The following is a 27,765-nucleotide window of genomic DNA, read 5'->3' on the forward strand; positions in this document are numbered from 1 at the left end:
AATTTATCATTTTTTTCATTATTTTTCCTTTTTACTATTTTTCTCTTAATATCTACTTTTTTCTTTTCCATTTTTTCCGCTTTTACTATTTTTGTTATAATTTTCTCTCTTATTTCGGGTTAGAAAGCCAGGTCTAGGGTTACCCGTATTGGTATGCCTTAGCAACGTTCTTGGTATAATCCCTTGCTTGATAATGTCCCGTGTTTTTGCTAAATTTTTTTTTTGTTCAGTTTAACTTCGATCATCCATATTTTCTTATTAAATAGGTTAACTCATGTATTCATGAATTAGCTTGTGTTTTATTTAGTTGGTCCTGTTTGTAGATCTGCAACATCCTGCAACCCATTGTATGGGTGTTTAGCAAATGCAACAAAAAATTTTATTCTAGCCTGAGACAACATTGCTTCATAAAGTAACCCCTCTCAATCTTAACAGAACCTAGTTTTTATTGCACCGTTGCAAAGTATTATTTGTATTATTCCTCAACCCTATTTTCCTTTTTTTATCTTTGCCTTTTCCCTATCTTTTCCTATCTCTTTTCCTTTTCCCGACTTTTTCTTAGCTTTCATTTTCCATTGGAGTAAAATCTATAAAAAAAAATTGTTTTACTTTTCTTGACAAATTAGAAATACGATTTGTAGGGAAAATTTGCCACTCTACTCAGGGACCAATGCTACCTGTCTGGTTAGCAGGAAGCCTTGAGTAGTAACAATTTTCTGTTATACGATAAAGTTCATTTCGGAAATTTCCTAAACATACATTTTTTTACGCTCGAAAATCAAGAATCTCACAAAAAAACTAAATAATTATATTTATTATTTACGTATTTTTTTTACTGAATCTCAACACTCACAACTGTACAAAGGAAATATAATAAAATTCAAAGCAACAAAAAAAAGAAACTGTCCAATTTCCTGGGTATTCGGCGGCATAGCCGCCACATTGTCTTAAAAAGGCTGACCACTGCCTGAAAATCAAAATTTGTTCAATTCAGTATAATTATTTCCCTTGTAACTAAACCTTTAATCAAATCTTGTTACAAAAAAAAGTATCCCAAGTAAAATCGTATTAATACCGGTCGAGTTTTGACTTTAAAACAATTTAACAAATTCCCCAGGAAAATACCCTCCGCGGACAATTCTCCTGCAGAAAATTCTCTCCAATGCGGAAAATTCACCCTGCTGAAAATTTCTCCTCCGCGGAAGACCCCTGTCCTGTGGAAAATTCATACCAAAAATTCCTTCCCCAGAAAATACCCCTTCCCTGAACAATCCTCACCTGGAAAGGTTTTATTGTGGAATTGATAGTAGAGTCAAAATTAAGCTCTTTTCCAAATAGGTCGGGTTATATTTCCCCAATTGTCTAGTATAAATACCCAAAAATACCTTGAGAACGTAAAGACCATGTGTTTTGTTCTCGGTAATTTTCAACCCTGTGCTTTTTAATTTTTTCCAAAGGATAAAATTTAAGTCGCTCTCCTAATCAGAATAACTTAAGCTATGTTCTTGCCTCAAAAATTAAAAGTTTTAGCTCAAAGTTTGTTAATAACTTTGTCTTTGCGTTATAAGTTTTTTTTGTAAAACGGGAAGGAGTTGCTGTCTATATTAACTTTGTCTTTGCGTTATAAGTTTTTTTTTGTAAAACGGGAAAGAGTTGCTGTCTATATTAACTTTGTCTTTGCGTTATAAGTTTTTTTTGTAAAACGGGAAGGAGTTGTGGCCTATATTAACTTTGTCTAGAAATGAAATGCTTGAACCTAACTTATGCTTTTTTTTCCTGAAGGATAATATTAAGTGGTTCTCCTATCCAGAACAACTTGAAGGAGCTATGGTCCTTATTTGACTTTGTTTTCCCCGGAAAGCTCGGCACTCTCCCGGTTTTCATGCAGCAGTTCGCTGTACCTATTACCATAGGTGGTTATGCAAATGCGTCCAAATTGGAGGTGAGTATTTTTCTTAATGTATATAATCAAGTATAAGCTAGTTTATTCAGTTGAATTTGCAGCTAAATTATTCAAGCTTGAAATGCGAAATTTTTTGTAAAGTAATTTTGGAGCTAAGAAATAAAAATGGAATTTAAAAATTCGACGAAAAACCGGAAATGTGACGTCATAATGAGAAGGCGAAATGTTAAAGTATTTTTATCTTAAATATGGCAACTAAATGAGTATTTTAATTAGTATATAATCTACTTAGAATCCTATAATTACATAGTACTCCAAAGTTTTGAGCTTTTCCTGGTAGGCCTAGAGCTGTAAAAAGCTGAAACTACAAGCACTGGTCAGTGTAAAAAACTGAAAGAATTGAGTAATTCTTTTCATATAATTAAATCAAATTAATAATTTAAAAATGTTCCAAAACTTGCGTGCTTTTCTCTAGAGGGACTTATTTTCGTCTTTTCTTATCAAGACTCGTCTTGTTCATAACGTAATGTAGAATAATTTATATAATATTTGAGTATGGAGAAGTTATGCCTTGAGTATGGAGAAGTTATCTATGAAACTAGAATTAGTGTCTTTAAATTCCATAATGAAATTCAACCTGTATGAGAACCCAGGAACGGCTGATATAAACAAAAATGGGAAATTCCGTGTTTTTCTTGAGAAGGACATTTTTTTTTTCTTACCAAGATCCCTACAGAATGAAGTCGTATTATTTTTTATAATAAAATATAAAATACTTATATCGTGTTTAATTATGGAAATTTCAGCCCTTAATCTACAAAACTAGAAAAATTATTGTTTTTAAATTATACACTGATATTCAGCCTGCATGAGAATCCCAGGATCGCTAATATAAACGAAAATTTGAAATTTCTTCTTCCCGAGAAGGAAACTTTTGATGTTAGCCCTTGATTTAAGAAACTACAAAAATTAGTGTCTTTAAATTAAATAATGAAATTTAGCCTGTATGATAACCCCAGAACAGCTGATAAAAACAAAAAAAAATGCAGAGGAATGTGTTTTTCACTAGAGGGAGATTTTTTCTTTTCTTTTTTTACCGCAATTCTTCGAGAATGAAATTTTATTTAACGCAATTGTGAATAAGTGAAACCTTCTATTTATTCTCGAGGTGTTACGATAAAAGAAACTAATTACTTAATATAATATCTTAATTTAGAATTAAAATTCTAAATTAATTCAGGGAGCCGGTCCCTGAACTGTTGGTAAGAAAACACCAATAGAAGGATCAATTCGAATATGTTTTTGTTATGGGTGTTGTTCTATAAGTGGGGGCTTGAATAGTCCATCTATTATCTCTGATCACTTATCTCTGATCACTGATCAGAGTTCAAATACCAATTAGTCATATCGTACTTCAATCCCTTGACTGTCTCTTAAGCCACATGAAATGCTCTGCCTGAATCAGTTAAAAAGTGTTGCTATATTTACATACTTTTGTATATATTTATATATTTTAATGCCTTTGTGCAGTGGATGTCTCTGAACCAAGTCTGAAATGTATGTTGGAGTTAATTATTGGGCATTATACTTCGCCGTGGCTGACTTTTTGGCGGGTAATCATTCGTAGGTGGCTATTTGTCGTGTACTTTTTAAGTGTCCGTGTTTCTTTCTTTCTTTTGTTTCTCCCGCATTCCCAGTGATAGAATCTTTTAGGGGGGGGGGGGGATGACAATGTATTTGTCTTTTATTGTTTAAGTTTCATGTTAAATTAATTGTTCAATATATCTATCTGTTGACCTAATTAAAAAACTAGACGTTTTGGGATGATTGTCGACGAACACTATCTAGAAATGGAGGCAAATTTGTTTGCTGAAGCATAAAGCATAGCATATATTAAATACGTAACCTAATCTAACCCAAGCTAGGTACTTTTGTTCCCCCTAAATCTCCCAAAAAATATTTTAAATGTTGTAAACTCAATGACAAACCACGGTTTCCAATCCAATTGTCTATTGAAAGAAACCCGCTTGACTAGTTTCATAAGCATCTTCCCTATATAATATGGCGCGTGTGTTACAGATAGTACATAAGTACCATATATATATATATATATATATATATATATATATATATATATATATATATATATATATATATATATTATCATCCCAATATATATAGTCCCAAAAGTAATGCCTAAAGTTCGTATTTGAGATTTTCACACTTCCGAACTAATTGCCAGAAAGCGTTTGCAAGGGTTTTCTGAGAAGCAGAACCAGCAGGGTAATGGTTTGTTCTGGTGCCCTATCGAGTCTGGGAAAGATATTGAATGCGCTGAAATCCATACATGCTGGTGGTATCTCTCTGATGAACCCAGATTGTTAACATATTGTCATTTTTTTTTGTTAAATAGATTATTCTTTTGTACAGATGCTACCTGTTTCTTTTGCTCAAAGTTTGCGTTTGTTAATCCATACTTTGCCCTCTCTCTTCTATTTTGTAGATATTGCTGTGTCTGTTTTACTGTTTTTTCTCGGGTGCTGGGTAATCACGAAAGGGAATCCCTTCATTCAAGTTCCTGTGTTATTAAAGTAGACATATCGATAAAGGAAGCAGTTCTTTCCCTTTTTGGATTCTTTTCCATTAAACAAATTTCCATCAAATAAAAGATGTAATAAAGACGAAAAACATAATTTGACGAATAAAGACGACAAACGGGTCTATGGCCAGTAAATGGAAGCGAAGAGAAACAACAAAAATCCAACGAACATTTTGCCCGTATATAACAAGGCGTTTTCAGCGTAAAAACAACTGAACTAAAACTAAAAGATATGTATAAAACTAAAATAGATTAAAATAAAATATATAATGTACAATTATTTACATTTACAAATTGCAGCTACCCTCATCAAACCACGGAATTAACTGGATTAAATTTTTAAATAATAAATAAACTAGAAATATATTATTGCGACATATTATTATTATTATTATTATTATTATTATTTATTTCTAAACCACACTATACAGAGGTACAATACGCGGAGTATCACGAGGAAAAACACATAAAATACAACACAAATCAATATATAAATCAAATATTACTAGTTACAGAGTAACACATAATAATTTAAAAGAAACTAAAACAAAAAAGAAATAACATGAAAGGAGGGGGAAAGAGGAAGAGAGAAAAAAACTCACAACTTGCAGAATCTAATAAGCAATAATATGCAGAAGCATTGACATAAGCTGTCATTATTATTATCATTTTTTTATTTTTACTCACTAAACAAATAAAAGAAAAATAACTTACGACTGAAAAAAACTGATAAGGTGATGGCGCGGAGAAAAACGGATACAAGCAGTAATTGAAAGTTTTCTGTGTAGTGCTTCTAGTTTTTCAGTAATATTAGGAACAATAAATTTATTAATAATTACCCGGTTTTTGGTCCAAGGTGGAAGAAACAACAAAAATTTACAAAATCTAAAATAATTAATCCGGATTCTTTTTAACTCATTTTTTTTAAGAAGGAGAAACATTCCAGAAGCAAAATGAATTGAAAGGTCACAAAAAGTTGAGTAGAGCTTGACCAACATGAGTTTATTATATTTACCTCTATTGGCAGCAATCTTAGCATATCCTAATTTAATTTTCATATTTATATATGAGAATGTGCGCTGGCGCAAGCTCGGAAGACTATTAGTAATAGAAATACCGAGCTATCGAAGAGAATCTACGAAAGGGATAATAAAGCCACTACAGCGAAGGGAAGTACTAGAAATGTTATTAAAAGAAAGAAATTTACATTTATCTACATTAAGAGAAAGGCCTATATCTGAAAAAGAAGTGGCAACACAAGAAACCATGTTAGATAAACCAGTTTTAGTACGGCTTATAAGGAGCAGATCATCAGCGTAAGCCATGTGTGAAACATCAGAAAAACCGGAGAGATAGGTAGCCGATATCTTTGCCAGAACTCCTGATATACATCATTTAAATAGGGTTGGGGATAAAACCCCACCTTCCCTTAAACCTCTTTTCAATTTAATAATAGATGCTGGCACAGAATTCAGCCGAAGAAAAGAATTAGAGCACCAGTATTGAAGAAGCAAAATAACCTATAGATTGACACCGTAACCACGAAGAGCAGAAAAAGCTGACTATGACATACACTATCAAAAGCTTTTGATAGATCTAAAGTAAAAAGATATATACTCCTTCCCTAAGAAGAATTTTCAAGGAGCAAGGATGATAATAAGCAATAGGTGTGTGGACAACCTAATTCGGGCTTAAATCCAAACTTGTTATCCCTCTCAAGCATATTATTAGTTACAAAAGGTAGTAATACATGCTCAAGAACCTCACTAAAAGTGCAAGAGATAGCAATTGGTCGGTAAGAAGAGCAAATAAAAGGAGAATTCTCCTTCTTTAAAATTGAAGAAACAGTACCACATAAAAAACTCTCCGGTACACTAAAAGTACAAATACACATCATCTAATAAAAGGTCGATAAATCAGCAATCTAATAAAAGGTGAAATCTAGATATACCATCATTATCAACATTATCTGATTTAAGTTTCTTAATTGCTTCAACTACGGATGAAAGAGAAATAGGAACACAAAGACGGTGAGATAGAAGGGTATACAAATAGCAGAAAGAGAATGAGAATACAAAGAATGCACATAGTAATTAACATTAGAAAAAATAGACGAGTAATGGCCATGCCAAGCAGATGCAGGAAGACAATCACTACTTGGCACATCACTTCTAATCGACTCAGAATTAATAACTTTTCGCCATTCTCTCTTTGACACTGGAAAATCCATACCACGATAACGCATTGACTTAAGATATTTTTTATATTCACTGCGCGTCTTACGCTTAAGATCAGATACAATTCCACAAGGCGGTCGGTCTATCACATTCATTCCAGACTTTTAACCAAAGCTTATCTTTATTTTTCAAAGTTTTTAAATTAGAATTTAAATACCAGAAAGGTTTTTGCGTACCACACCTACCACGTTGTAATGATACAGTAATTGCCTCGGCATCTTTTGGCCATTTAATTATTTGACTGTAATATTCATCGAGGTCCTTTTCGCAATTCACTCGTATAGAGCTCTGAAGCAGATGATGGGGAACTCGTATAGCAGACAGCAGGCTTGTTAGCGTAAATGCATAGAGAGGAACATCAGCTTTCTTCCAATTACTTTTTTCAAACCATTTTGAAGACCGGGGTACTTTACAAATACTTGCAGGGTTTAAATTCAGCGCAAGAGTAAGTGAGATAGGGAGATGGTATAAATATTGTTCTTCAGCATGTACAAACACTATTGATGTAATAATACTAGGTGAGCAAATAATGTGATCAATATTGCTCTTACTGCCTGAATGGTAAATGTAAGAAAACGGATGAGTTTTGGGTATAATATGATAAGATAGAAGGCAATCTAACAACAAATTCACTTCTCACTGTCGAGTTATTTGTATCCGTATTGAAGTCACCAATGATCACCAATTTTTTCCACTAAAAACTTCAACGTGTTACAGGCTTTAGCATATCTAGCCATCGTTCTGGAAAAACGGTCATCATAAGGCAGATAAGAATTAATGAAAACTATAGTGACCATACGAACAGCCAAAAAAAACTTATCCGAGTAAAAAATCACCGGCGAAACCAAATTAGGATTGCGCTTAAAAACACAAGCTAGCATATTCTTTTAAGTTTGTTACTTGAACCAATCTCTTGGACATTTTGCAATACTTTATTTTGAATATGGGCTCATTTTAAAAATCAATATCATAAATGGGATCAATATTTTTTTTTTTACCAGTATCTCTATTAATTGATAAACCTGCAAAAATGTATTTTTTTTTTTATTTCTAATGCTTCAAGAGCCAATTGAGTGAAACACTCCTTGTTTATGCTGAAGACGCCTTGTTTTATACGGGCGAAATATTCGTTTCATTTTTGTTGTTTCTCTTGGCTTTTTTTTTACTGACCATAGACCCATTTGTCGTCTTTATATTCATTTCTTTGTTTTGGACATGTTTTAAAAGCACTAAATAGACAAATCACATACATTTTCCATGTATTTATTTTCAGATCATGAAACATACGAGAGTCGTATACAACTCCAAAGGAGATTTTAAATATTGATTATTGGAACCTAAAAAAAATCGATTAGTTTCTTTACTTGGTTTCAGTGAACGCTGAAATTATTATTATCCATGGCTAAGGGCTCGTTCTATGTTCTCTGTTTCCATCTAAGAACTACAGATTCTCCTATGCTTCTTAAAAGAACTGAAAAAGTCCACTCATTCCTGAGGCGATTCTGGCCTTTCTTGCATCTGGGTAAAAATGGATACGGCACTAGATCCTTAACGTCCAAACCGGTGGCCCTGATCTCCTCTTGTGCCCCGGGAAAAATATTGACGAGTGCCTCCTCCCCCTCTGTCCCCTCTGTCATTGATTAATAATTTGTTATTTAGATTATTTGATTAGTATTAATTATTTTAATTTAATTATTTTAATTACTATTATTTAATGATTATTATTTTAACTACTTTTGTTTATTTTATTGATTAATTAATAATTAATTAATTATATTTATTATTAACTCAATAAGAAAAAAAATACGGCATTGGAATTTACAGTCCCTACCGGCGGTGCTGATCTCCGTTTCTTGGCCTTTCAGCCAGGAGGTGCAATGGGGGGTTGGGGGCCAACCATCCTGTGCTTTCGCATACCCTTCCTGCTTACCTTTCCCAGATTTCACCGGGTACCCATTCAGAGCTGGGTCGACTCTGGCTGAGCTTACAGAGTCACACCAATGACACTCGTCCCAAACCAAATAATTGGGTACGCTAGGATTCGAACTCTCGCCCTCTCGGACAAGAATCCTAAATCCAGCGCGCCAATCCACTCGGTTATAACGGCTCAAACTAGTGGTTGGGATAGCTGACTGTCACCCAGTTGGCTCGAATTCGATTCCCGGTATGGGAAATATAAGGATTAACTCAATACTTTATTTTAATTAAACTAAAATCTCAAAATTTACAAATGATTATAACCGTTAGATTACTTGTTTGAAATTTGACGCCCCAAAATTTTCAGCACCCGGGGCGAGTGCCTCTGTCCTCCCTCTAAAAATGCCAGCTTATTCTCCTCAGCTGCCTTAACTTACTCACTGATCCATGCACTTATGAAGAGTTATTAAAGGAAATTCATTCCATTTGCAACAATTAATCACTGACTGGCTTACTTAGGACTTCTCACGAAGGTCAGTGCATAAGGAGGCAACGATGCGTCTCCAGGATGACCTCTCCTGTGTCTTTGACCAAAGGTTATCAAGGGTTGTTCTCTGGGAGTGCTGCGTCTTTTTCAAGGCATCATAGAAGTGTAGTCCTCTGTAGTCCGCGTCGTTGAACCCCGGTAGGAATCAACTGAACGTTGAAAAAGTTAAATCAAACAGTTCGTGGTAACGAACTGTAAGTAAGGAGTAACCCGGCTCAATGGTAACTGAAAATCTGGAAAATAGGTTTTCGATATCAAAAGATACGTCAAAAGAATCAAATTTTAATACTGATTTCAAATATATTAATTTCATTAAGTTTAGTTCTACCCATCAAAAGTTACTTACCTGAGAAAATTTGTCTGATTTACTAAAAAAGGAGGAAAAACCCCCTAAAAATGATAGAACCTTATTGAAAATCCCGCTGTCATATTCAGTGTACAAAAAAACCCTACTGTAGAGGTTTCAAGCACCTATTGACAAAAATGTGGGATTTTGCATTTTTTGCCAGAAGAAAGATCACGGATGCGTGTTTATTTGTTTGTTTGTTTGTTTTTGTTTTTTTTTTTTTCCAGGGGGGATCGTATCGACCAAGTGGTCCTAGAATATCGTGGGAGGGCTCATTGGAACGGAAATTAAAAGTTCTATTGCCCTCTTTAAGTGACAAAAAAAAAATGGAGGGCAACTAGGCCCCCTCCCACGCTTATTTTTTTCCCAAAGTCACCCAACATATAGTATTGTTTATTGAGAAGTATACAGAAGTTTTCAGGAGGGTTTTTTTTCTGGTAGTGGGAGAGAAGGGTGGGTTGGGGGTTATGTTGGAGGATCTCTCCATGAAGGAATTTTTCATGGGGGAAGGGAAATTGCCAGGAAGGGGGCGCCGGACTTGCCAGCATTATTTATTGGTTATTGGGAAGTATACAGACATTTTCAGGAATGATTTTTTTGGAGGGGGGAGGGGACTAGAGGAGGGGGTTACTCTGGAGAATCTTTCCGTGGAGGATGTTTCTTTGGGGTAAAGGACATTTCTATGAAGGGGGTGCCGGATTTCCAAGCATTATTTAAAAAACGATCAGAAATGAAATAAAAAAAACAAGTTTTTTCAACTGAAAGTAAGAAGCAACATTAGAACTTAAAACGAACAGAAATTATAACGTATGTCAGGGGGTTCTCCCCCAAGTCAATAACTCGCTCTTTACGCTACAGTTTTTTTTAGTGCTTTCAAAAGAGCTATCTATTCTAATTAAACGGCCTTTGTGATTCAGGGGTTTGTTAATAAAATATTTTTTTAACTTTTAACGTAAAAAGCGTGGTATTGAATAAGGTTAGAACCCCCTCATATACGTAATAACATATACGTAATAAAAAAAACAATAAAAAAACAAGCGATACGGCTCAATAGAAATCGAAACTTTTAAAAACTTTAAAAATTTTGATGTCAATAAATGTATCAAAAGAATGTGTTTATAATGGTGATTCTAAATATATAAATTTTATTAATTTTATTATTGCTCATCAAAGGCTACGAGCCTTACAAAATTTACCAGATTTTTCAAAGAGGGGGGGAAACATCCCCTATAAATGAAAGAATTTTAATTAAAATACCACCGTCATATTCGGGGCATCAGAATACTCTATTACATAGGTTTCAAGCTCATATCTGCAAAAATCTGCAACTTTGTATTTTTTGCCAGAAGAAAGATATAAGAATATAGAAGTTAGTTATGTAAATTAATTTGTAAAGACGTCCATTTAGCAAAAGAAAAGTAAATTTTTTATGAAAATTTTTTTTAATTATTAAATGATGGTTAGCCAAAATAAAAGCTTCATTAAATAAAAAACAATCAGAAATCAAATAAAAAAAAAACAAGTTTTTTAGGCTGAAAGTAAGTAGCAACATTAAAACTGAAAACGAACAGGAAGTATTCCGTATATGAAAGGGGCTGCCCCCTCCTCCACGCCTCTCTCTTTACGTTAGAGTTTGACTCTGTCACACAACTTAATTTTTAAAACAATAAAAAACTTTTGCGTAATGAGCGAGGCGTTGAGGAGGGGACAGCCCCTTTCATATACGGAATAATTTCTGTTCGTTTTAAGTTTTAATGTCGCTCCTTACTTTCAGTTTAAAAAACTTGTTTTTTTTTTATTTAATCATTGATAAGAATCAGTATATAAACAAAGTGTGGGCATTTAATAAATTAGTCTCTTACAAATAGTGAATTGAATCTCGTGGATATTTATGAATTTGGAATCAATAGCCCACAGAAGGGGAATCTAGTTGTGTCTGGTGCTAAACTTCAATTTCGATCTGGTTGTTAACGGCTGGAAGTGCCCCAGAGAAAGACCACGGACAATATTGGCAGATTCCTTCACAGGCGCATCAATACCTAAAGAGTTGACCCCAATAAAGTTCCAGCCTTGACTCAGATAGAGTACACTGGAGAGGACTAACGGTGCTGGCGTATGGTTCCCTCCATGGTGGGGAGGGAAGAATTTGAAGTAATTCAAATTGATCAGAAAACAATTTTTATTACGGTTTAATTGATTCACTTGCTTTTCACTTTGTTCATGGAACATCAATTAAAAATATAGCTTTAGATATTGGTATGTTGTATGTACTGGGTTTGCAATGTATGCTGTGATATAAATCTATCATTGTGTACTCAATTAGGGTTTTTGGTTTATCCCAGTTTTTCCTTAAATTTTTCACGGAATACCTGATGCGTGGTGGAAAACGAAATTCATGTCAGGCAGCTTGTCCTATTCACCTCATTACCTCCATTAAACACATTGCCAAAAATGTTTATCACTTTTTAGCTTCATATTTTAAGGGTCAAAAATCAGAAAATTTTCCCCGGAAAAGTCAAGGAAGTGTAAAGTGAGCTTTTTTTAAGGAAATCATCAATATATAGTAAATTTATAGTATATGGTTTGAACTGCAGCACAATTCCTAAACATTGTTGTTTATTCCCTCAACTAAGTAAAGGGGTAGTGTGCCTGTTTAGCTCTTCGGAAAATGGAACACGTATGAAGAAGCTGTGTAAAGAGGGTGGCTTTAAATAGATTGAGATACAGGAGGAGAGGACTTTGAAGTAATTTGCCGAGTAAGAATTTGAAGTCAAAATAGAAAGTATAAGTCAACTTACTCTTACACATTTTGTTAAACAAATATAGTTATTTCTACCCCTAAAATTATTTCTCTCTTTCTATCTCACGTTTGTCAGTCTATATAGAGTTTTTTTTTTTGGTGGCTAAGTATACGTGTATACTCTGCAATGCAGTCATCCCTCACTTACTTAGTCTAGTCGTCCTTGTCAATATCTCTAGAATTATTTTTATAAGTGGCGGCAGCATGCAAATGTGCGTGTATACTCTGCAATGCAGTCATCCCTTACTTACTTAGTCTAGTCGTCTTTGTCAATATCTCTAGAAATATTTTTATAAGCGGCGGCAGCATGCAAATGTGCGTGTATACTCTGCAATGCAGTCATCCCTCACTTACTTAGTCTAGTCATCCTTGTCAATATCTCTAGAATTATTTTTATAAGCGGCGGCAGCATGCAAATGTGCGTGTATACTCTGCAATGCAGTCATCCCTTACTTACTTAGTCTAGTCGTCTTTGTCAATATCTCTAGAATTATTTTTATAAGCGGTGGCAGCATGCAAATGTTCGTGTATACTCTGCAATGCAGTCATCCCTTACTTACTTAGTCTAGCCGTCCTTATCAATATCTCTAGAAGTATTTTTATAGGTGGCTGCAGCGTACAAATGTGCGTGTATACTCTGCAATGCAGTCATCCCTTACTTACTTAGTCTAGTCGTCCTTGTCAATATCTCTAGAATTATTTTTATAAGCGGCGGCAGCATGCAAATGTTCGTGTATACTCTGCAATGCAGTCATCCCTTACTTACTTAGTCTAGTCGTCCTTATCAATATCTCTAGAAGTATTTTTATAGGTGGCGGCAGCGTTCAAATGTGTGTGTATACTCTGCAATGCAGTCATCCCTTACTTACTTAGTCTAGTCGTCCTTATCAATATCTCTAGAAGTATTTTTATAGGTGGCGGCAGCGTTCAAATGTGCGTGTATACTCTGCAATGCAGTCATTCCTTATTTACTTAGTCTAGTCGTCCTTATCAATATCTCTAGAATTATTTTTATAGGTGGCGGCAGCGTACAAATGTGCGTGTATACTCCGTGATACCATCAATCCATACTTACTTAGACGGCAGAAAGCTGATGTCAAGAAGCATTTATCACTCCCTGAAAAAAGTGAACAAGTTCTATTTTGTAAACTTACTGACGAACAACGGCAATTGTACAGAATGTACATTGACAGTAAAGAGGTTTCTAGAATAGTGGAGGGAAGAGCCTTAGCCTTTCTTGGTCTTACCAACTTGAGAAAAATTTGTAACCATCCAGATTTATTTCCCAACTATAACGAGGAATACAGGGTAAGTTTTTCATTTTGATAAAAATAGGTTAAAGTGTTTAAAAATAATGTAAGGTAAAGGGTAAGTGTTTCATTTTGATAAAAATAAGGTAAAGTGTTTGAAAATGAGGTAAGGTAAAGGGTAAGTGTTTCATTTTGATAAAAATAAGGTAAAGTGTTTAAAAATAAGGTAAGATAAAGGGAAGTGTTTCATTGTGATAAAAATAAGGTAAAGTGTTTAAAAATAAGGTAAGGTAAAGGGTAAGTGTTTCATTTTGATAAAAGTAAGGTAAAGTGATATTGAGGCATTAGTCTAATCTCTGTAGGTAGTAAATTACTTGGTAATATGATACTTTTTAGACTGAGAGATGCCGTAGGCAAAGTTTTAAGAGAAGAACAGTGCGGTTTTTGAAACGGTAGAGGATGTGTCGACCAAATTTTCACTCTTAGGTTAATAATTGAAAAATGCCTGAGTTGTCAAACACCTTTGGTCCTCATTTTTATAGATCATGAGCAAGCGTTCGATTCTGTTGATAGAAGAACTTTAGCAAAGGTCCTTGTATGGTACCATATACCAGACAAATACATTAAAGTGATTAGTGCTATGTACAAGAGTGACATTGCTGCGGTTAAGGTAGGAAATGAGATTAGCAGCTGGTTTGTATTAAATCAGGAGTTAAACAGGGTTTTGTTCTATCCCCCTTTATATGGATTATGTTGATAGACTTTGTCGTAAGGAGCACAGGAAAGGCAATGGGAGACCATGGAATCATATGGGGAGGAAAAGTCTCCTGGACTTAGATTATGCTGAAGATTTAAGCATCCTAGATGAAAGTGTGAGCAAAATGAATGAAGTTTTAGAGGTTTCGCGAATTCAGGGTGCTAGAATAGGTTTGAAAATTAATGTTAAGAAGAATAAGTCACTAAGGCTAGGAATAAGTGAAGATGAAAAGGTGACGTTGGGTAATGAAAAGATTGATCAGGTGGGCAGCTTCACTTACCTTGGTAGTATTATTAGTAAAGAGGGTGGGAGCAGTGAAGATGTTAAAAGTAGAATAGCCAAGGCTCAGGGTGTTTTTTCCCAGTTAAAAAATGTTTCGAAAAATAGGAAGATAAGTCTGCAAACCAAGATTAGAATATTAGAAGCTACAGTGATAAAGGTGGTCAAATATGGCTCTGAAGCATGAACGCTCCGAAAAGCGGATGAAGATTTACTAGATGTTTTCCAGAGAAATTTCTTAAGGATTTTTCTGGGTACCCGGCTGACTGACCGTATTTCAAACAATAGGCTGTACGAAAAATGTGGTTCAATACCACTCTCTAGGGCTATTATGAAAGAAAGGTTGAGGTGGCTAGGGCACGTTGTGCGAATGAAGGATGACAGATTTCTGAAAACTGTTCTTTTCGACCAACCCTCTAGGGCTAAACGGAAAACCGACCGTCCTCGTCTGGGGTGGGAGTACACCATAAAGAAAGATTTAAAGGAAATGGGAACTTCGCGGGCGGGTGTAAAAAGGGAGGCTTTGAATAGATTAGGGTGAAGGAGGAGTGTGCGTAGCTGTGTTGGCCTTAGGCGGCTCGATGCAGCGGATAGTTGTTAGTAGTAGTAAGTGTTTCATTTTGATAAAAATAAGGTAAAGTGTTTAAAATAAGGTAAGGTAAAGGGTAAGTGTTTAATTTTGATAAAAATATACCTGTCTAATAAATTGTAATTTCTACAAAACTTGTCGAGAAGCTTATAAGTATATAACCAAAAATAGTTGGTGTTTACTGAAAGTTAAATTTGTGTCTAATTTTCTTTGTTGAAATTTAAGTTCGGATTTTTTTGCAGAAGAATAACTATTCGATTATTTAGATGTATTTTAATTACTTGGCCAATATCTTTTAGACTGTTTTTTTTTTTCTTCTTTTTTTTGCCTACCATTTCCCTCGATTTTACTGGCCTCGTCTTGTTGTTTTTTTTGTGTTTATATCTGACCTCATTAGACGTAAACAATAACAAAACTCTAAAGACCTCATTAGCTGACCTCAATATCTGACCTCATTAGCTCCAATAAATGCATTGCTATAAATGTTTATCACTCCACATTATCAAAAATTTTAGCTTCATATTTTAAGGAGCTTTTTTTTTTAAGGAAGGTATCAATTTATTGTATATGGCTTGAGTGGCAGCACTCTTCCTAAACAATGCTGTTCATTCCCTCAACTAGATAAAGGGGTAGCGTGTCTGTCTAGCTCTTCAGAAAACGGAAAATATATCTAGACTCAATATTATCTAACCAATATTCTCTATTTACAAATATCGGAGGCAACGCTGTAGCGTTGCCTCTAGTAAAGGCCGTACGGCTCCAATGTTTTTTTGTTGTTTTTTTTCCAGAGGCACTTCATATGGAAGGGGTCGTCGTAGAAACTTCAAAGGGGGACCATTTGACTAAAACTTGATATTTCTCGTTTTCGTTTTAATAGCCAAAAGTCATTGGAAGGCAAAAAGCACCCCCCACGCTGCTACGGTTCCCAAACGCATCCCATCAAAATTTTGAGATAGCCATTTTGTTCAGCCTAGTTGATTTCCAGATAGAAAATATATTTTTGAGGAGGACACTCCTCCACAACCCTCAGGGCAAGGGTTTTAAGTTATGCCCTGGGGGCATATAAGGTTTTTATAGAAGGCGTTGTCGTAGAAGCTTCAAAACAGGCTCATTCGATTGGAAATTCATAGGTCTAGTGCCCTTTTTAATAGTCGAAAGTGATTGGAGGGCAACTAGTCCCCCCCCACGCCCATCATTCCCCCAAATACATCCAATCAAAATTTTGAGATAGCCATTTTGTTCAGCGTAGTTGATTTCCAGATAGACAATATCTTTTTGAGGAGGACAATCCCCCACAACACTTTTAAGTTGTGCCCTAGGGGCATATAAGGTTTTTCTAGAAGGCGTTGTCGAAGAAACTTCAAAAAAGGCTCATTCGATTAGAAATTCAAAAGGCTACTGCCCTTTTTAATAGCCGAAAGCGATTGGAGGGCAACCGCCCCCACTCCCATCATTCCTCCAAAGACATCCAATCAAAATTGAGAGATATCCATTTTGTTCAGCGTAGTTGATTTCCGGATATAAAATATGTTTTTGAGGAGGAAATTCCCCCACAACCCTTAGAGCAAGGGTTTTAAGTTATGGCCTGGGGACATATAAGGTTTTTCTAGAAGGCGTTGTCGTAGAAACATCAAAAAAGGCGTATTCGATTGGAAATTCAAAGGGTTAGTGACCTTTTTAATAGTCGAAAGTAATTGGAGGGCAACTAAAATCTACTGCGTCATTGGTGCTTTACTGAAAACGAATTATATTACAAATGTTTTCTTTTGTACTTAATATTAAAATTACAGTAAAATTTTTAACTTATGAGCTTTCAGCAATTAGTATCATTATACATCAAATATTCAGTTTAATTTATTAGTTCTTTCCAAGGTTAGTCAAGACAAATATAGTTTCACTACAAACAAAATTTGGATACTGCCCCCTTCTTTAACTGTAAGAACCTAAAGCCTTCTACGTCATTGGCACTTCACTGAAAACGAATTTCTCTTATATTACAAATTTATTCTTTTCCAGTTCTTACAGCATTGAAAATGAAAATAAAAATTACAGTGAAAAAAAATTTTGAACTGATGTATCTTGAAACAATCAATATCATTATATATCTAATATCCAATTTGATTTTGTTTATACTTTCCAAGACTGTTCAAGACTCATATAGTTTTCAGTAAGGCGCCAATGACGCAGTATGTTTTAGGCTTTTGCAGTGAGGTGATACCCAAACTCTTCTTTGTTGTTATTTTTATTCGATTCAAAGTTGATTTGCATATTCAATTTAAGTTTGACTCGTTTTAAGATTTATTTATTCATTTACATTAATATATGTTGTATGTTTGTTCGCATTGATTGTTTATTTAATTTCTGTTCCTTTTAAGTTTCATTTATACTTTAATAGCAAAATATTTTTTTTTCGTTTTAAGCTTGATTTTCTTATTAAATCTAACTATTACTCGTTTTAAGATCTATTTATTCATTTATATTATTACTTGTTGTATGTTTTTTGCTATGATTGTTTAATTTCTGTTCGTTTTGGGTTTCATTTATTCTTTAATAGTAATTAATTTGAAAAAAAATTCCACAAAATAAGTTTTTCAAAGAAAAGTAAATTACTCCATTAAACAAAAAATGAGCAAAAATAAAATAAAATAATCTACCAAGCTCGAAACTACCACAAATCAGCATCGATAAATAAATGAAACAAAAAACGAACAGAAATTAAAATAAATAACCGAGTCAAACTCCAAACGAGCAGAAATTAAGGTAAGTTGAGCGCAAAACCCCTATGCCTTCCCAAGGCCAGAACAAAATTTGCACTTTACTGAAAAAAATACAAATGAATGTGCATTGTCAGTTTAATATACATATACTGATATTTAGTTATCAAAATGTTAAAATTATTTGATTTATTAAAGTTATAAAAATAAAAACATTTATATTTTTTTCAGTAAAGTGCAAATTATGTTCTGGGCTTGGGAAGGCATAGGGGTTTTTCACCCAACTTATGTTAGTTTCTGCTCGTTTTGAGTTTGACTCAGTTATTTATTTTAATTTCTGTTTGTATTGGGTTTCATTTATTTATCGATGCTGATTTGTGGTAGTTTCGAGCTTGGTAGATTATTTTATTTTATTTTGGCTCATTTTTTGTTTAATGTAGTACTTTACTTTTCTTTGAAAAACTTAATTTGCAGAAAAAGTTTTTTTAATTAATTTCTGTTCGTTTTATATTGACATAGTCTTTTCAGGGAAAAAAGAAAATAACACTTTAAATCTTTTCGTTGTTTAAGACTATATAGTTTGGCCTACTATTTGTATGCTGGAGAAAATTTTTCAGCAATTTTTAACAACATACACCATTTTAAAAACCTGGACACAAATAGTACTATTTAACTTAGTTTCATACCTCCTCTAGTTGACCTGAAATGGAAAACTTGATACCATTCGTAAAAAATCTGTTTAATTTCTTTGATAGCTTTGATACACTTACACTATTTTGATTTGGTTAAATTTTAAGAGCAGAAGTAGCCACGAAAATTTGAACATAATCCCCTCAGTCGTTCTTGGGATAATTATAAGATGTATTATTGGGAATTAGCATTAACATAGTGCATTTTGATTTAATATTGATGACACTTTTAGTTTTTAAAATTATGAGGCAATTGGGAGGGTGGTTAGGTAAGGGAGATTAGTTGCCCTCCAATCACTTTCGACTATTAAAAAGGGCATCAGCCCTTTCTCTTTTCAATTGAATGAACCCTTTCCGAAGTTCCCACGACAGCTCCTTCGATACGAAGTGCCCTGGTCAAACAACAACAACAACAACAACAAATATTACTAATCACTTTCGACTATTAAAAAGGGCACTAGCCCTTTGAATTTCAAATTGAATGAGCCCTTTTCTGAAGTTTCTACTACAACGTCTTCTATATAAATCTTATATGCCCCCAGGACATAACTTAAAACCCTTGCCCTGAGGGCTGTGGCGGAGTATCCTCCTCAAAAACATATTTTCTATCTGTAAATCAACTACGCTGAACAAAATGGCTATCTCAAAATTTTGATTGGATGTGTTTGGTGGAATGATGGGCGTGGAAGGGGGCTAGTTGCCCTCCAATCACTTTCGACTATTAAAAAGGGCACTAGCCCGTTGAATTTTCAATTGAATGAGCTTTTTTTTGAAGTTTCTACGACTACGCCTTCTATAAAAACCTTATATGCCCCAGGATATAACTTAAAACCCTTTCCCTGAGGGGTGTGGGGGAGTTTCCTCATCAAAAACTAATTTTATCTCTGCAAATCAACTACGATGAACAAATTGTGTATCACAAAAATTTTAATTGGATGTGTTTGAGTGAATAATGGGCGTGGGGTAGGGGCTAGTTCCCCTCCAATCACTTTCGACTATTAAGAATGGAACTAGCCCTTTGAATTTCCAATCGAATCAGCCTGTTTTGAAGTTTGTACGACAACGCCTTCTATAAAAACCTTATATGCCCCCAGGCCATAACTTAAAATCCTTGCCTTGAGGGTTGTGTGGGAGTGTCCTCCTCAAAAAAATATTTTCTATCTGGAAATGAACTATGCTGAACAAAATGGCTATCTCAAAATTTTGATTGGATGTATTTGGGGGAATGATGGGCGTGGGAGGGGACTAGTTGCCCTCAAATCACTTTCGACTATTAAAAAGGGTACTAGCCCTTTGAATTTTCAATCGAATCAGCCTGTTTTGAAGTTTGTACGACAACGTCTTCTATAAAAACCTTATATGCCCCCAGGGCATAACTTAAAACCCTTGCCTTGAGGGTTGTGGGGGAGTGTCCTCCTCAAAATACTATTTTCTAATTGGAAATCAACTATGCTGAACAAAATGGCTATCTAAAAATTTTGATTGGATGTTTTTGGGGGAATGATGGGCTTGGGGAGGGGCTAGTTGCCCTCAAATCACTTTCGACTATTAAAAAGGGCACTAGCCACTCCAATTCCCAATCGAGTGAGCCTTTTTCGAAGTTTCTACGACGACTCCTTCGTTTCGAAGTGCCCGGGTATGGAGAAAAAAAAAACAAAAAACAACACATTGTGCCCACAACGTTCTTTACGTAGGCAGCGCTAGCGCGCTGCCTATGAAAAGGTGGGCATGAGAGGGGGTTTAGTTACCGTCCAATCACTTTCAATTATTAAACAGGGCACTAGCCCTTAGAATTTCCAATCAAATGAGCCTTTTTTGAAGTTCATATGACAACGCCTTCTATAAAAACCTTATATGCCCCCAGGCCATAACTTAAAACCCTCGCCCTGAGGGTTGTGGGGGAGTATCCTCCTCAAAAACATATTTTCTATCTGGAAAACAACTACGCTGAACAAAATGGATATCTCAAAATTTTGATTGGATGTGTTTGGGGGAATGATGGGCGTGGGGAGGGGCTAGTTGCCCTCCAATCACTTTCGACCATTAAAAAGGGCACTAGCCCTTTTAATTTCCAATCCAATGAGCCTTTTTTGATGTTTCTACGACAACGTCTTCTATAAAAACCTGAAATGCCCCGAGGGCATAACTTAAAACCCTTGCCCCAAGGGTTGTGGGGGAATTTCCTCCTCAAAAACATATTTTGTATGTGAAACTCAACTACGCTGAACAAAAGGGCTATCTCAAAATTTTGATTGGATGTGTTTGGGGGAATTATGGGCGGGGGTGCTAGTTGCCCTCCAATAACTTTCGACTATTAAAAAGGGCACTAGCCCTTTGAATTTCCAATCGAATGAGATTTTTTTGAAGTTTCTACGACAATGCCTTCTATAAAAACCTTATATACCCCAGGATATATCTTAAAACCCTTGCCCTGAGGGTTGTTGGGGAGTGTCCTCCTCAAAAACGTATTTTCTATCTGGAAATCAACTACGCTGAACGAAACGGCTATCTCAAAATTTTAGTTGGATGTATTTGAGAGAATAAAGGGCGTGGGGTAGGGGCTATTTCCCCTCCAATCACTTTCGATTATTAAGAATGGAACTAGCCCTTTGAATTTCCAATCAGATCAGCCTGTTTTGAAGTTTTTACGACAACGCCTTCTATAAAAACCTTATATGCCCCCAGGCCATAACTTAAAATCCTTGCCCTGAGGGTTGTGTGGGAGTGTCCTCCTCAAAAACATATTTTCTATCTGGAAATGAACTATGCTGAACAAAATGGCTATCTCAAAATTTTGATTGGATGTATTTGGGGGAATGATGGGCGTGGGAGGGGACTAGTTGCCCTCAAATCACTTTCGACTATTAAAAAGGGTACTAGCCCTTTGAATTTTCAATCGAATCAGCCTGTTTTGAAGTTTGTACGACAACGTCTTCTATAAAAACCTTATATGCCCCCAGGGCATAACTTAAAATCCTTGCCCTGAGGTTTGTGGGGGAGTGTCCTCCTCAAAAACATATTTTCTATTTGGAAATCAACTACGCTGAGCAAAATGGTTATCTCAAAATTTTGATTGGATGTGTTTGGGGTAATGATGGGTGTGGGGAGGGGCTAGTTGCCCTCCAATCACTTTTGACTATTAAAAAGTACACTAGCCACTCCAATTCCCAATCGATTGAGCCTTTTTAAAAGTTTCTACGGCGACTCCTTCGATACGAAGTGCCCGGTTATGGATAAAAAAAAAAAAAACAACACATTGTGCCCACAACGTTCTTTACGTAGGCAGCGCTAGCGCGCTGCCTATGAAAAGGTGGGCATGAGAGGGGGTTTAGTTACCGTCCAATCACTTTCAATTATTAAACAGGGCACTAGCCCTTAGAATTTTCAATCAAATGAGCCTTTTTTGAAGCTTCTATGACAACTCCTTCTATAAAAACCTTATATGCCCTCAGGCCGTAACTTAAAACCCTTGCCCTGAGGGTTGTGGGGGAGTATCCTCCTCAAAAATATATTCTATATCTGTAAAACAACTACGCTGAACAAAATGGCTATCTCAAAATTTTGATTGGATGCTTTTGGGGGAATGATGGGCGTGGGGAGGGGCTAGTTGCCCTCCAATCACTTTCGACCATTAAAAAGGGCACTAGCCGTTTTAATTTCCAATCGAATGATCCTTTTTTGAAGTTTCTACGACAACGCCTTCTATAAAAACCTTATATTCCTCCAGGGCCTAACTTAAAACCCTTGCCCCAAGGGTTGTGGGGGAATGTCCTCCTCAAAAAGATATTTTCTATCTGAAAATCAACTACGCTGAACAAAATGGCTATCTCAACATTTTGATTGGATGTGTTTGGGGGAATGCTGGGATGGGGGGGGCTAGTTGCCCTCCAATTACTTTCGACTATTAAAAAGGGCACTAGCCCTTTGAATTTCCAATCGAATGCGCCTTTTTTGACGTTTCTACGACAACGCCTTCTATAAAAACCTTATATGCCCCCAGGGCACAACTTAATACCCTTTCCCCGAGGGTTGTGGGGGAGTGTCCACCTCAAAAACATATTTTCTATGTGGAAATCAACTAAGCTGAACAAAATGGCTATCTAAAAATTTTGATTGGATGTGTTTGGGGGAATGATGGGTGTGGGGGGGGGGGCTAGTTGCCCTCCAATCACTTTCGACTATTAAAAATGGCAGTAGCCACTCCAATTCCCAATCGAATGAGCCCTTTTCGTGGAGACAAAAAAAAAAAAACACGAATGAGCCCTTTTCGGTGGAGACAAAAAAAACACATTGTGCCCACATCGTTCTTTACTTAACCCTTTGTAGTAGCGCTAGCGCGCTGCCTATGATTGCTGGTCGTTTTGAGTTTGAATCTTAACAAGTATTTGTATCTCCTGAGCTTAAGTTTGAAATTGCCTTTACTTTTCTTTGAAAAATTTATTTTTCGGAAAGTTTTCTTTAATTAATTTCTGTAAAATGTCGTATTAACTTAAGTTTCCAGAATGAAATTTCGTAATTGGTTTGAGCTTCAGGTCTATGTGGGCAAATCCATTCTTTGCTCGGTTGGAGGGTTTGAAGTGGTTGAGGTGTCTCTGACAAGGGAGTGAATAGTTAAATTATCTACTTTTGGAGGGGGTTGGCCCATAGATTGCACTTAGTCATAACTACTTTGCCAAAGGATATAAAACTGGATGGAATGCAGAAGGGACGATTCAATTGTAATCTGACCCCTTATATTCTTAGAATCCCCAGAAGACGCATATCTTATGTTTCGTTTCGGCTGGTTTTTCCTGAAAGCGTGTATGCCACCAGGGCTGTTTCCAGAAAAAAAATTTCGGGAGGCGGGGGGGGGGGGGACTTTAAGAACGCATTAGAAATCTGTTTATATTCATTTTTGTTACTTTTATGAGTTGGACAAAAATTTCGGGGGGGGGGCAAACCCCCTAATCCTCCCCCCTGGATACAGCCTTTAATGCCGCCCAGTTGTACGAATAATTTGTTTTAGGTCTCATATCCCAAGGGGCTCAGAAGGCAGAAATACCTTTTTGGGTCCTATACCTTTTCTTTCTTAATCTCAGTCAATAGAAGCACCAAAACTCTACTCAACGAGACAGGGTTTTAAGGGTTATTTATAATAACCTATCCAAACTTTTCTACAGATGTCTCACGGGGGTGGGACTTGACAAAATAGTGGTTTTCCCCAGAGGCTTGGTCAGTTTTAGGGCAGGTCCAATCTCTGCCCCTTGGGCAGAAGAGAAGAAATAGATCGGAAGAAGATCTAAACTTTACGTTTCGAAGGAAAACGTGGGATGAAGTTTGATTAGTAATTGTCAAGGGGGAGATTTTGTCAATTGGAGATTTAACAATGACAAACAGTTGGCTATTCAATGTTATATCTTGAAAATGATTAAAACTGGAGTTTCGTTAAACAGAGAGGAGAATATGATTCTAGAGAACAGATATCGGTCTTAAACAAACTAGGAAACGTACGCAAAAGAGCCTACCGAAGACCCTGCTTTCTTCCTTTCCAACTCAGCACTGCCCTCGCTCACTCTGACTACTTCTTATAACCCTTTGTAGATTTCTTCATTGCACTAGTTTCTGTCATACCTTTCCGTTACATTACATAAGATGATTTAAAACTTACGGTATGTATAGAATAGAATAGAATTTATTGACACAAAAGCCGAAAGGGCCTTGGTCACAAAAACAAAGACGCTTTCATACAAACGTAAATTGGCACAAAAGTATAATCTAGGCTATTGGAGTTACTCATATGACATTTATGGGTAGTATTCTTATCGGAATTTCGACATTCTACTTAAGATATGCTAAAACTAGAACATTATCTATTAATCAAGTTGCTAACCCCAAAATTTCTATTAATACATGATGTTTATTTATCAAAGAATTCTGTTTAGTCCAGTAAAAATACGGTTTTTGACCCGGCATTTGAGCAATAGAAATGCCTTTAGCATCAAAATGTTCAGAAAACTTTTCTTAATAACATATTCAAAACTGTGCAAAATCGGCCTTGCAGAAATAGCCCTTTTTTTCAGGGAAAAGGTGGGGGGGGCCTCGAGTTTAAATTTATGTAATAGTTTCTGGATTGGAAGGTCGTTTCCTGTTAATTCTAGTCCGGGGAGACCGAAAATGACATTGGGATTGGAAAATCCGATCACTTTGTACCCCATTTAAACCCTAAGCGAGGTCAGAGTTGGGGGGGGGGGTGAAACTCAGAATCTTAGTTTGTGCAGTATTAGGTGGAATAAAAGATCGTTTTCTATTAATTCAATTGTGAGGAGACCAGAATGACTTCACAAGTGAAAGTTACATTACGTAGTGCCATATTTCTACACTAGGCAAGGTCAGAAGGGGTAAAAATACCATTTGCGGTATCATATTAATATAATATATGGTTGAAAAATACATAACTGAATGGTTGTTTCCTATTAATTCAAGTCTTATCTGGGGAAACTAGAAATCGCATCAGAATCAAAATCAGAATCTTAAGTGCAGTAGTTGGTCAACTGAAAGGTCGTTTCCTATTAATTCAAGTCTGAGGGGGGGGGGGCGAAAATGACATCCCAATTTAAAAAGTAAACCATTTAGGACCTCATTTCCGCCCTAAGCGTGGTAAGAGAGGGGTGAAAGCACAATTTTAGCAATTGGCCTACTTCTGGTTTTAACCTGTGCTTCATTGCAATTTCAGGCCCATGAACTTATGTATGGAGTAATATTGGACCGTTCTATTAGTATCAACCTAACTCCAAAGGTGTGGGTGAGTTGGGGGGGGGGGTAATTTTGCTTACAACGATATTTGTTGGCCGGAATTTTCTTTTTTCTTTTCATGGCGATTTGCAAAGAGTGCAAATCCGAACTAAAGATTTGCTTCAAATTCTCTTTAAGTTCTGTCTTGACAGTAGAGATCTAAGTTATACTTCTGCAGCCTGTATAGCAATTCCTATGTTATTTGCGTACGGTACATTCCATGGTAGCTTTCCAAGGCAGAGTCTACAGCCAGCGGTTATTTGTCAGTGTATAATGTCCTCAAACAGGTTTTTTTCTGTTTTTGTTGTCAATTACACAATGAATTTAGGTCATGAGTTCACATACACATTCTTAAAACTACACGTGATTAAACACGATATAAAACTACGTGCTATTTGCTTATGTCCTGTTGGTACCATTTAAAACAAGTGGGGATTCCCCGCCTGTTCCTAAACATTGCAAAAAAGATAACAGTATGAACGGGGGATTCCCCGCGCAAATTTGTTTCAACTCAAAGTTTTTTTTTCGATCAGAGTGGGTTTTTTTTGAGCTGACACCTGTTTTTTAGCCAGCCAATCAGAGAATTGCTTAACAATTCGTCATTGAAACCCTGTATAAAGTGTTCATGCTTTGGAATTCAATTTTCATTATGTATTAGCATATCGAGCATAGTACACTGGATTTTATTAACTTTGAAAACAATGGATATTTCTATTTTCAATGTGAGTACACTTTTCATTCTTTTATTTCCCAAAAGAAAAAATGAAAAAAACGTTTTACTTGTAAATTCAAATTTCAGGGGGGACTTAGCCCCCCTCCAACAACACAAAGCTTAAAATATGGTGCGTATATTCGATAGAAACGGCAAAGCACGCTTTTTTCTATTATGTAAATAAAATCTCTCCTCCACAGCTATGTTTACAAGTTTTTATTGTTTTGAAAAACAGTTCTTTATCATTCAGAAACAAGCTTTTCCAATCGTGCGTTTAAAATGTACTATCTTCTTCCGCTCTAAATAAAGCCATCTGCGTTTAACATGTTACCAAAGAGGGGATGATTTCAAAACAAGATTTGGCATGCGTCTTATCGGGATTAAGAAAACAAAAAAAAGACGGATATGTGCGATCCAAGGCTCATTGACAAAAGAGTTTGTTTTTTGACCAAATTAGACAGATATTTTTCAATTGTATTTGATGATAGTAAATGGATTTCATAGATGATTAAGAGGCTTTTATAAAAATATATGACAGGGAAGAGGGCAATGAATCAATTCTAACACAGTTTTTCTTTACTTGGCATCCGTTAAAAACGAAATTTTTGTGTTAAATAAGTAATTCTTGTATCTTTTAAAAGAGCTTTACGGGGTTTGAGAGAGACTCTGTTCCCTGATTCCGTGTGGTTAGAGGGGATTCTTTGTGCAGACTAATTTTTTCTTCTGTAAAAAAGGGAATTTTTTTTTTCCATGCTAAATTTTGCCTTCTTTTTAAGAAAGAGGATTCCTACAATTACCCTCCCCTGGAAAAGAGAGCTAAGACTAACGCTGGTGCTCCTATACAACAAGTGGAGATAGGCGGTTCATTGGGGGCCCCTCACTTCCATTCCAGACCGACGCTGTCATCTCAAAACTCACCAGTGCCAGCTCCTATGCAGCCAGGTAGAAAGCTTAAAAGAGAATGGATAGTTGCTCATATGATGGGGAGCCCCACTGGCTCACCTGTACAAGCCAGTGACATCGCCACCCCATATATGCGAGAAACAGACGGCACTCAACAGCAGTCTTAGTTTGTAAATGTTAGTTTGTCACCTCTAGTTTCTACCAATTTCTATCCAACTTTTTTTGTTTTTTTTCAAGTATATTCTTTTCACCATTTTTCAAAACCGTAAAAGTGTATGTCAGAGATATTAAAATGTTAATCTCCCCCAATCCCCGACCATTGTTTTAAATTTCTCTGCCCCCTCAGAGATAGCTGAACATAATGCATTTTTTATTAGCAAAGAAAGCACTCTTTTGCGTCTTTCTAAACTTGTGGCGGGAGGGGGGGGTGGAGGCAATATTTAGTTTAAATAGTTCTAGGAGGAATTGAATTTTAAGGAGGGAGTGAAAAAAATAGTATGTTTTTTTTTAACTTTATAAAATAATGGTTATTTAACATAGAAAATAAAACAGTTTTTATATATGCTAATTAATTAGTCTTTTCTACATTTTTCAACATCGTAAAAGTGTATGTCAGATATATTAAAATGTCACTCTCCCCCACCCCCGACCATTGTTTTAAATTTCTCTACCCCCCTCAAAGATTGCTGAATATAATGCATTTTTTTTATTAGCAAAGAAAGCACTCTTTTGCGTCTGTCTGAACTTTCTGA

At 35.7% G+C, this 27,765-nt stretch overlaps 1 protein-coding gene across 3 annotated transcripts in view; it reads left to right on the forward strand.

Annotated features, from left to right (window-relative positions):
* LOC148942326 (DNA excision repair protein ERCC-6-like) overlaps positions 1-27,765 on the forward strand; it is a 161,531-nt gene that overhangs the window by 82,603 nt on the left and 51,163 nt on the right. For all 3 annotated transcript variants that reach the window (XM_089103766.1, XM_089103765.1, XM_089103764.1), the window contains exons 10-11: positions 1,783-1,942; positions 13,367-13,657. In XM_089103766.1, the coding sequence (XP_088959892.1) occupies positions 1,783-1,942; positions 13,367-13,657 (451 nt within the window). The remainder of the gene's footprint in view (positions 1-1,782; positions 1,943-13,366; positions 13,658-27,765) is intronic.

The sequence above is a fragment of the Artemia sp. Qi Xiang Cuo genome, chromosome 17 (genome assembly GCF_049724085.1).
Source record: "Artemia sp. Qi Xiang Cuo chromosome 17, ASM4972408v1, whole genome shotgun sequence".
Lineage (NCBI taxonomy): Eukaryota > Metazoa > Arthropoda > Branchiopoda > Anostraca > Artemiidae > Artemia > Artemia sp. Qi Xiang Cuo.